Here is a 10,212-nt window from a genome sequence, read left to right as displayed (position 1 = left end):
GCAACTGCATGCAGTGAGGCACCTTTAATTTGCACGGGAACGGATCGTGTGCAAACTAAGCTTCCCGTGTAAACATGTAAACTAGCGACGTGGGCTCTAGGATCGTGATCTGATGGCTCCTGAGAGAGGTGGGAAATATTTGCACTTAAACGCCCGCAGCATCTCACCGGTTCGTTGAATTTTTTCACGTGACCCCCTCCTCCGTTTGGCCGTCAGTCCGCCGTTCGGGATCGCGATCTCGCGATCGTTACGTACGCGAAACATCGATCGGTCGCGATCGTTACGTTACGTACGCGATTCCCCCCGATCGATCGTCACCTGGATCGCGCCGCCGCCCAACATCGCGGTCCTCGGATCGCCGCCGCGCCGTGCGCCACCACGGATCGCTCGACTTCCTCCAGTCGCGCCTCATCGCAACCGGCCACGACATCCCGCCCACGTCCGGTCGCTCGACGAACAAGGCCTGGTTCGCCGCCGGTCACGTCCGTGTCCCGTCCCCTTTTCCAGGAGCTCGCCGAGGTGGTGGTTCAGGCCTGACGATGGGACTAGATCATCTGCTGGATTCTGAACGTGCGTCATGTTTAAAAATATCCAGTAACATAAACCTTCCATGTCTTAACAAAATGAACCTAGAAATATTCAGAGCTCACTAATTGCTTGCATTTTCCACACCATTGAGCGGGCAATTACGTGCGTCATGAGCCACTAATTGCTTGCATTTTCCACACATCCGTTTTCTGGGCGCCTTCTGCTCCTTGCCCTTCTTGATTCTTTTGCTTCGCCCTCTGGAGTTGATATCATTTGGTGGATGTATCTCAACTTCTTGTGGAATTTTTCCACCAAGGAACGATTCGAACTCATCTTGTTTACTGGCTGTAGCAGCAGGAACGATATTTTGAAGAGGTTGTACAAGGTTTGATAAGCTAGAATATAAAAATTCTATTCCTTGTTCAGAGTTCTTGGCCATCTGGATTAGCTCTTCAAACTTGTTACGTGAATCTGAAATTTTTCTCGCCATTGCTTCCTCCACAGGATCTTTAGCCTTTTCATCCAGTAGGTTACCTTCCTCATCAAATGTCACTTCTCTATGAAATAAAACAACCAATCAGAAATATTGCACATGTAAAAACAGTCCGTCTATATAAAACAAAACAACTCTGTAAACTCACCTTTTACACCTCATATCCCACCTTTTTATAAAATAAATTGGTGGTATCTCATTTTGTTTTTCGCCTCTAAGCACTTGAATGATATGACGACATGGGATGCCATAGGACTCATAAAATTTGCAAGAGCACATACCAAACAAGTTTGATTTGTTCATTTGAACTACTCGCTCTTTACCAGATTGGCTGCTAATAGTGACAATTTTTTTATCATCATTCTCTGAAATTCCTTGAATAATGCAATGGTCTCTTGCAACCATTAGTTGTTCCTGAAACTTGTTGAAAATTTCATGAGTATATACAACACTACACTGCTTCTCCATGACCCAAGGTGTCATCAATGACCGGTTGGAGTGAAGACTTTTATTGTCGGCTATCAACTCCTCTTCGCGCTGGCACTCCAAAGCTGTTGAAAACCTCAGCCAAAACTCAACAAAGGATAATTTTCGATGAATGAAACGGTTAAAGAAAGAATTTGCACTTTCCGATCGTGATGTAGTCCTAAGAAGTCCTGCTAGAGGTATGTCCATAAAGTATGCTGGGATCCATGATTCTCGGCTGGCGAACTTTGTGGAAAACCACTCATTTTCAGTGAGCACATACGTTGTCATGATAGAATTCCATTTAGACTCAAACTCATCTGAATTCTCGGAGCCCCAAACACACTCGTTTAATAATTTCCAGAAGTCCTCATCATTTTTTATGTCTGGCCCAACCTTCTCAGGAACCTTATCCATGATATGCCACATGCAAAGTCTATGAGTTGTATTTGGTAGAACCTGAGCAATAGCAGCCTTCATGCTCGCATCTTCATCTGTTATGATTAGATGAGGTGCTACTCCACCAGTAGCCTTAAGAAAGGTCTGAAACAACCATACATATGAGTCGATCTTTTCATCAGCCAGAAACGCTGCGCCAAGGAAAACACTTTGCAAGTGATGATTGACCCCAGTGAATGGCACAAACTTCATATCATATTGGTTGGTAGTATATGTAGAATCTACCGAAAGCACATCACCAAAAACACTGCAATTTTTTCTACATGTGGCATCTGCCCAGAAGACACGCACAAGTCGTCCTTCTTTATCCACCATAAACTCATAAAAGAAGGCAGGATTTGCTTCCTTCTTTCGCTCAAGTTGATGCACAAACATATGTGCATCAGCATCTTTGATTTTGGTCCTCAGGTCACGGTAGTAGTTCTTCAAATCCCTCAGCGTGCAACCAACATGCTTAAATCCACCGTCAGTGACTTGGAGAAGTCGAAATGCCTGTGACGTGCCAATGCTAGCCTTATGACAGTTGAACAAAGTACTCTTTGCCCTCTCACTAACTTGACGGTTGGATCGTAGCAGGTGCCTCTTATCTGGCGACACGAAAACATGATTGTGCTCCTCAACAAATGACAATATTTGATACTTCTTCTCATTGTCAAGCTTGACAACAATATGAGCCTCACAACCACATCGGGTGTCCATCACATTTGATGTCTTCTTTTTTTTCCCGGGCTGCTCACTAACTTCTTCTTCGCTCTTCTTCCTATATCCTTCATTTGAGCACAAATACCTCTGGTACAATATTACCTCATTCTCCTTCCTATGTGCACCAACACGAACCGAGAAACCAGCATCGTGTGCATAGTCTTTGTAAAAAATCTCCGCAGCCTTGAGTGTATCAAAAGTCATTCCCACCACAGGCTTTTTATTTGCTTTGCACTTATCTGCTATATTAGGAGAAGGTATAGTCCGTGGTGTGCTTGGTTCCTCAACGTGGGCTACAACTCCAGCATCGACGTCCATGATGGACAGGACTGCATGTTAACGACGACATTACCAATGAGCGTAGTCAATGTGATAGTAAAGATGAAAGTTTTGTAGAAAAAACAAACCTGCATCGGGGCCGTGTGTTCCTGGGATCATAGGCAGCATTGCGGCGGCGTTCGTGGCCAACGACGGAGGCGAGCCCGTGCTCAGCGTTAGGTCGGAGTTCGTGAGCACCATCGGAGTGGAGTTCGTGGCCATCGGACGGGGGTCCTTCGTCTCCACGGTGGACGCTGCCGGATGGGGCTCCATCATCACAGTATGACCTGCAAGTTTTCATCATATGCACTGTGATGAAATAGTTTGCGGCTGCGGCGCGAGTTTCTGCAGACATAGGGCAGAGGAAGGAGAGATGGAGGGGCTGACTAAATCGGAGATGGAGGGTCTCACGTCCAGCAAGATCGCCGGCTTCGTGGTGGATGGCCCTGCTGCTCCAGCGACGACGTTGCAGGCCCTCGTGGTGGCTTCTCGATGCGACCCAGGCCGGCGACGAACAAGGCCGGCGGCGCAAACCAGGCGAACCAGTCCGGCGGCAGCGCGATGTTGGGCCGCGGCGCGATGTTGGGCGGCGGCGCGATGTTGTGCGATGTTGGGCGGCCGCGCGATGTTGGGCGGCGGCGCGATCCAGGCCGGCGCGGCGGTCGCGATCCAGCGAACCGCGATCCAGCGAACCGACGAAGCAAACTCGCGATCCAGACGACGGCCAAACGGAACGGAGGACGGAACGGAGGAGGGGGTAACGTGAAAAAAATCTACGAACCGGTGGGATGCTGCGGGCGTTTAAGTGCAAATATTTCCCACCTCTCTCAGGAGCCATCAGATCACGATCCTAGAGCCCACGTCGCTAGTTTACATGTTTACACGGGAAGCTTAGTTTGCACACGATCCGTTCCCAATTTGCACACATCAATCACATTGGACTTACAGGATATGCATTTGGGTGCTCTAAAGACAAGAAAGAAAAAAGAATATGCAGTGCACCTTCCACGCAAAGCTTTATTCTTGTACTGTATTGTAGTATATTCATTCATATCATGGAGGGAAAAGGATATATGCAGTTTAGTGGCACCCAGGATGAAAAAGGGTGGATGCATGATGCATCAACTACTACTGGTAGGTACTCTATGTAATGTAGCCTGCCTGCCTGTTCATAGATCACTTGCAATTCCCTCCCCCACAGGCACAAGCCACATCACATGATTGATGATGAGAGAGAAAAAAAAGGGATGAAAAGAATGCATCAACCACCTTTTAGTTAGTTGATCTTGATCCCCACAGGACTGATGATTGCTTTGCCGGCTTTTGCTGCTGCTGCTTCTGGATGAATGAATCATAGTCCTAATCTGGGTGATTCGGAATGTACTAGTAGGAGTATAAATATTTTGTTCTTTATTCAGAGACAAACGGAAGCTTCTTCTGAATGAAAATGCTGCTGTTCCTTATTCAGAGTACCGTACGCACCACTCTTCTCTTCTGAACCACAAAAAGGTGGCCAGCTTCTTCATGTACATACATCTACTGATCGAACTCCTCCTATCTAGGACTAGGAGTATTATGGATTTACATTTATTTATTTGTGATTCGTGGTAATAAATAGTAATTTAATAAGAAACTAAAAAAACGTGCTTGCTTGCTGTCTTGCTGATGCTGCTGCAACCTGCAAGGGATCCAATTCCAATTCCAGTTCGAGTTACACACGGGGACGCTAGAGCAGCATGTCGGACTTGGCCGGCAGCCTCTTGTAGAAGTTGAAGGGCACCGACGGCTGCTTGCTCCGGAAGCGCGGGTGGCGCAGCAGGTAGAGCCCCAGCACCACGGCCACCACCTGGAACGGCGTCACGTAGAGCACCACGGCCACCACGAGCGAGAGCATGACGAAGATGGCCGTCGCCCTCGGGTCCCTCCAGCTGAGCAGCGCCTGCGCCCGCTCCCCCTGCGTGGCCAGGTCGCCGACCACCGTCTGCACCCGCCCGGCCACGCTGCGCAGGCGGTCGTAGCGCATCCGCACCACTTCCCCGGACTTGCTGGTGGGGAACGTGTCGAACTCCTCGTCCAGCTCGTCCGGGTGCACCAGCCCGGACTCGGCGTGCGACAGCACCGTGTCCATGTGCGGCGGCTTGCGCGGCCGCCGCCGGTAGTTCCACACGCCGATCATGAAGAGGTAGAGGAAGACGGTGGGCAGGATCAGCTCCGGGTAGCACACCAGGATGAGGAACAGCACGTGCACCAGGACGGTCGTCAGCGGGTTCTTCCACTTGCAGATGCCGTCCATCCACTTGGCCACGGCCACGGCGCCCGAGAAGAGGGAGGTGATGCGTTTGAAGTTGGCCTTGCTCCGCCGCAGGCTGAACATGTGCGAGTCCACGTCCAGCATGTACTCCACCACCTCCCGCCGCAGCGGCGGCTCGGCGCGCCCCAGCCGCGCCGCCACCATCTGCATGGCCTGGAACCGGAGGTAGTCCAGCTGCAGCACCGAGATGGGGTGGCTGTAGTGCATCTTGGGCAGCAGCGGCTTGGCGTACATGCCCAGCATGTTGGCCCACGCCGTGCAGGTGAAGCGCACCGCCAGGTGCAGCTCCCCGGTCTTCTTCAGCCCGCCCGGGGTGAGCGTCATCAGCGGGTAGAAGTGGGTGTAGACGCGGTCGATCTCCAGCGTCGACAGCCGCACGCGCACCTTGCCGATCCGCTGGTCCTTGCTGCCCTCGCCGCCACCGAGGACGTGCCCGTTGTCGAACACGGCGACGGTGACGATGGTGCAGGGGTCGAACACCTCCCACGTGTACTGCTCGTTCCACTGCGGCGCCAGCGTGTTGAGCACCGTCCGGGTGCGCACCCACTTGGACCCGTACTTGGCCACGCAGTAGGGGTCCGTCAGCCGCCCTTCCTTGGCCTTCATGGGCACCAGGTTCCGGGCGCTCAGGATGCCCAGCTCCAGGATGCCGATGGACGACTTGCGCAGCTTCTTCGCCGACGGCTGCAGGTCGCTGCTGTAGTGCGTCGACTCGTCCAGCACGTGGTACGCCGTCTCCAGGCTCAGCCGCAGGTGGATCTTGGTCGAGAAGGTCGTCTTCTCCGCCAGGGCCTTGGCGGCGGTGACGCCCGCCGCGGCCTCGTCCGCCGTCAGCGCGCGCGAAAGGTTGAACCACTTGGATTCCACCGACTTGGCCAGGTCGTTGCGGTACACGTACGGCGAGACCACGGGGATGATCACCCGGCCCACGGGCTCGTCGCGCCCCGCCGCCACGCGCTCCTCCACCGTCACCACCAGCGGCTCGTCGAACGGCTCGCCCGCCACGAACATGAACTCCTCGTTCCACACGGGGTTGGGGGAGCCCTGCGGCTGCCCCGGCCGCGTCCGACGGACCTGCCACCCGAGCTGGATCTTGGCGATGGTGGGCGCCAGGGGCCGGCCCTTCTCTGAGCCGGCGGGGTACACGTCCTGCGCCGCGATGGCCACAACCTTGAGGTAGGCGAGCTTGGGCGAGTAGTAGACCTTGGACCTGGTGTTGGAGAGGCCCTCGAAGGGCAGCGAGTGCGCGTCCGAGTGCCACGCCTCCGGGAACGCCTCGTCGGCCTGCGTGCCGATCCACACGGCGAGCATGATCTCGCCGTGCCGCAGCTTCTCGCCGTGCCGGTCGGCGAGGCGGTACCACTGCGGCGCGAGCGGGCTGTCGGGGGGCAGCCGCTTAGGGATGTCGGTCATGTCGAAGAGGACGCGGCCGACGAAGTCGTCCTTGATCATGTCCTTGTCCTTGACGACCACCTCCAGCTGGTTGGACTGCAGGTGCTCCTGGGAGAAGGCGAAGGTCTGGCGCCACACCGGGTTGGGGTTCTTGTCCAGGTGCTTGGTGACGCCCTTGAAGTTGCCGAGCTTCACCTCCACGTAGGGGTCCAGCGCACCGGTGACGTCCATGTTGGGGAGGTCGCGCGCCTTCACCACGCTCACGTACAGGTACGTCATCGGCTCCACCATGTCGTACGTGGACGCGATCTTGGCGGCGGCGGCGGCGGCGGCGCGCGGGCCCATCTTGGCCGGCAGAGGAGGCTTGGTCTCGACCAGGCCGAAGGCGGGGCCGGGAGGGGCGGCGGCAGTGGGTTTGGGCATGACGACCGTCTGGCCGGGTGGAGGAGGAGGCGCGGCCACGGCGTGGAGAGTGCGGCGAGGCTGCTGGTCGGCTCCTCCGCCACCTCCTCCTCCTCCCGAGGCTGGCACGGAGCGGAAGATGCGAGGAGGCCGTGCCTCGTGCTCATCCCCTGCTGGGCCTCCGCCGCTCTTCCCCTGCCCCTGGGCTTCTGACTGCTCCACCGGCGGCGGCTGCTGTGGCGCGAAGGCGGACCTGACGATCCTTTCGGGGTCTCCGCTGGCGGCGGCGGCGGCGACGGACTCCTGTTGCTGGTTGGGAGCAGCAGAAACAGGTACGGTTTCATTGACATCCCCGACGAGGTAGATCCTGAGCGCGATGTCTCCCGAGACGCGTGAGAAGAGCCCCCGCTTCTCGAGCGGGTACCTCTGCAGGACGGCCTCCTCTGGCGACGGCGCGACGGAGGCGCCGTTGATGCGGACGCGGCCCAGGAAGGTGTGCGGGCGGAGTGCGTTGTGGTCCTGGAGGCGTCGGTCGTGGAAGACGGAGACGTCGACGGGGAGGGAGGGGAAGCGCGCGGGGTCGCGGACGTCGAAGACCAGCGTCTGGTTCCAGTACGGGGAGCGGTCGGCGGGCTTGGTGGCGGTGCGCTGGCGCTGGTCGTCGAAGTCGACCTCCACGTAGGGGTTGCAGGAGGCGGCGCCGTCCTTGGGGGCGAGGTCGGCGGCGTCGGAGATCTCGACGACGAGCTTCATGGCTGGCTGCTGGCCGGTGCCTACCAGTACCAACAACCGGCGGGTATGGTATGGGGTTGGTTGGGTTGATCAATACGTATAATCGGAATGAATTTGGGATGGGAATTGGTGGAGGGACGGTTGGTGGTGCGTGCCTGGATGGATGAGATGAGATGAGATGAGATGATCTATGGTGGTGGGTGGTGCGGGACGGTTAGCTAGCTAGAGGAAGAGGAATTGAGGAGGATCATATGGAGCTAGCCTGCTGGGGATCGACTGATGATGATCACCGTACACGCCATGCTTGACGATATTCTTCATCCGCTGCGGTCTGCTGGCTGGTGGTGGCGAAGGACAAGAAGCGGAAGAGAGAGGAGTGGAATAAGTGGAATGGAAGAGGCGCGCGGCCGCGTCGTGCGTGATGAAGACGATGGGCGTCGATTCGCGTGGCGTCCCACCACGACTCCACTTCACTCACGACCTTGTTGGAGCTGTTAAGAGGACGACTGCGACTCGCAACCTTCCCCGTCCGTCCGTCGGTCGGTCGGTCGGTCGGCCGTTGGCGTTGCCTTCTCTTCTCTTCTGTGCAGCAGTGCAGGTGCAGGTGCAGGTGCAGGTGCAGGCACAGCACGGGCAGTCTGCTGCTGTCGGTGTGCTTGCTTGCTCTACCTGTATGTTATGTACTGTATATATGCTCATCAAAAATTATGTGGTACCGTTTAGTTCCTCCCAAAATTCTAAATTTTTTAAGATTTCTTGTCACATCGAATCTTTGGACGCATGCATGAAGTATTAAATATAAATAAAAAATAAAACTAATTACACAGTTTAGACGAAATCCACGAGACGAATCTTTTAAGCCTAATTGAACTATGATTAAACACTAATTGCTAAATAACAACGAAATTGCTAGAGTATCATTTTGCCAAAAATTCCGGCATCTAAACCGGCTTTGTCTCGTGCTCCTTGTCACTGTCAGCTGGGCACCACAGCATCACCACTGCAGCTGCTCCGTCGGCGCCGCCTCCATGTATATTTATATTTTATATACTAGTGTATATGTACTTGATGGATCGGCGGAGGCAGAAATATGGTCGGCTGTATAGCGAGGAGTACGTACGTGGCAGTAGATAAATCGATGAAGGTGTACGTGGTCAGAATCGAATCGTGACACAGAATGTAGAGACAACGATTTAGACAGGTTCAGGCCGTCAGCTTGACGTAATACCCTACGTCATATGTCTTTAATACATTGTATATTAATATAAGATGATCTTGGCGAAGCCCAGGATCTATATGAGAATATCGATGAGGGGATCCCTGTCCCTCCTGCTACTGTCTAGTGCTCTTGATAGGTCCAAAGTAGTCCTACTCGTTTGGTGATACATGCATGCAATTCTAGAATTATTTGCATAGGCAGATAGATAGATAGAAAGATAGATATAAACAAATAAATAAGAGTTAAATACATGGGTGGTCCATCAACTTGCGCTATAGTTTTACTTAGGTCCATTAACTCTGAAAGTGGGTTTTTGGGTCCATAATCTTTGTTAGTGGCGTATTCGTAGCCCATACCCTTTTGTTTCAATTTTTTAACCGACGTGGTTGTCCATCGTGGCGTCCAGGTTGGATTTGGCGGGAGAGCGTCGGCCGCCCAGTCCATGCTGCTGGCCTTGGGGAGTCCTAGCTTCTTGGGCACCTCCTGCAGCTCGGCGGCGGAGATGAAGCCGTCGACGATGAAGACCTTGAACGCCTCCCGCATCTCCTGCTCGTCCTCCTCACCGCCCTTGCCGTCGTCCGCCCCCGCGACGGCGGCGGCGGCGTCCTGCTGGTCCGCGAGCACGCCGAAGATGGCGTCCCCGAGCGCGCAGTGGAGCTTGTCGAAGTCCTCGAAGCGGAGGCTCACGGCGTCGCCGGGCACGTAGGCGCCGACGATGGCGGCCAGGCCGACGCGGTCGCCGTCCAGGCCTAGCGCGTCCAGCGCCTGCGCCAGCTCATCCATCGTGATCTCGCCGTCCCCGTTGTGGTCGAACACGCTGTGGAGGCGCACCGCGTTCAGGCTCCCGTTTCGGAGCCAGAATGACGCCGACGGCGTCCCCTTCGCCAGCGCCAGCTTCACCACCGCCACCACGCCTAGGTTCGTGTCCATCCTTCAAGCTCGAGGTCGACCTCGGCGTATAGATTCTCTCGCTCACCCCTGCTGGTGTGCTTCAGCGGAGCCACGCTCTGGCTGCCCTGCGTTCTCTTCTCTCCTTTAATTTGTGTGGTGTCAAAATCGCTTCTTTTATTTCATGAGGAACGCGAGGACAGCGTTGGTTGTTTATAGCAGGGACAGGGACTAGCAAGGGGAGGCAGCAGGGGACGGCCAAACAGAGGAGCAGCAGCCAGTCGCCTGCCGTTGCTAGCTTCG

The 10,212-nt window shown here is 54.9% G+C and overlaps 3 protein-coding genes across 3 annotated transcripts; all 3 read right to left on the bottom strand.

The window, feature by feature from the left end:
* Positions 1-598: 598 nt before the first annotated feature.
* On the bottom strand, positions 599-3,861 carry LOC136497983 (protein FAR1-RELATED SEQUENCE 5-like). The gene is made up of 4 exons (XM_066493902.1): positions 3,377-3,861; positions 3,055-3,252; positions 1,170-2,976; positions 599-1,085 (listed from the first exon to the last, which is right to left on the bottom strand). Exons 1-4 carry the CDS (start codon positions 3,801-3,803, stop codon positions 650-652), a joined length of 2,868 nt encoding a protein of 955 aa, XP_066349999.1. The 5' UTR covers positions 3,804-3,861; the 3' UTR covers positions 599-649.
* Positions 3,862-4,349: 488 nt separating this feature from the next.
* On the bottom strand, positions 4,350-8,427 carry LOC136498133 (multiple C2 domain and transmembrane region protein 5-like). Its single transcript, XM_066494078.1, has one exon. It carries the CDS (start codon positions 7,821-7,823, stop codon positions 4,692-4,694), a length of 3,132 nt encoding a protein of 1,043 aa, XP_066350175.1. The 5' UTR covers positions 7,824-8,427; the 3' UTR covers positions 4,350-4,691.
* Positions 8,428-8,743: 316 nt separating this feature from the next.
* On the bottom strand, positions 8,744-10,060 carry LOC136496290 (probable calcium-binding protein CML32). Its single transcript, XM_066491939.1, has 2 exons — positions 9,378-10,060; positions 8,744-8,826 (listed from the first exon to the last, which is right to left on the bottom strand). The coding sequence occupies exons 1-2, from the start codon at positions 9,949-9,951 to the stop codon at positions 8,744-8,746; spliced, it is 657 nt and encodes a 218-aa protein (XP_066348036.1). The 5' UTR covers positions 9,952-10,060.
* Positions 10,061-10,212: the final 152 nt, after the last annotated feature.

This window comes from Miscanthus floridulus, chromosome 12, assembly GCF_019320115.1.
Source record: "Miscanthus floridulus cultivar M001 chromosome 12, ASM1932011v1, whole genome shotgun sequence".
Taxonomy (NCBI): domain Eukaryota; kingdom Viridiplantae; phylum Streptophyta; class Magnoliopsida; order Poales; family Poaceae; genus Miscanthus; species Miscanthus floridulus.
Note: the sequence above shows the minus strand (reverse complement) of the source record. Positions and strands in the feature narration are given on the sequence as shown.

Bases quoted from the DNA above. Each gene is read 5' to 3' on its own strand.
- LOC136497983 (XM_066493902.1), bottom strand. From the start codon at position 3,803: ATGGCTCCTGAGAGAGGTGGGAAATATTTGCACTTAAACGCCCGCAGC. The intron at 3,253-3,376 runs GTGAGACCCTCC...GAAAACTTGCAG, and splicing joins AGCCGGCGATCTTGCTGGAC to GTCATACTGTGATGATGGAG. The intron at 1,086-1,169 runs GTGAGTTTACAG...TTTATTTCATAG, and splicing joins TGGGATATGAGGTGTAAAAG to AGAAGTGACATTTGATGAGG.
- LOC136496290 (XM_066491939.1), bottom strand. From the start codon at position 9,951: ATGGACACGAACCTAGGCGTGGTGGCGGTGGTGAAGCTGGCGCTGGCG. The intron at 8,827-9,377 runs GTATGGGCTACG...ATATACATGGAG, and splicing joins TAAAAAATTGAAACAAAAGG to GCGGCGCCGACGGAGCAGCT.
- LOC136498133 (XM_066494078.1), bottom strand. From the start codon at position 7,823: ATGAAGCTCGTCGTCGAGATCTCCGACGCCGCCGACCTCGCCCCCAAG.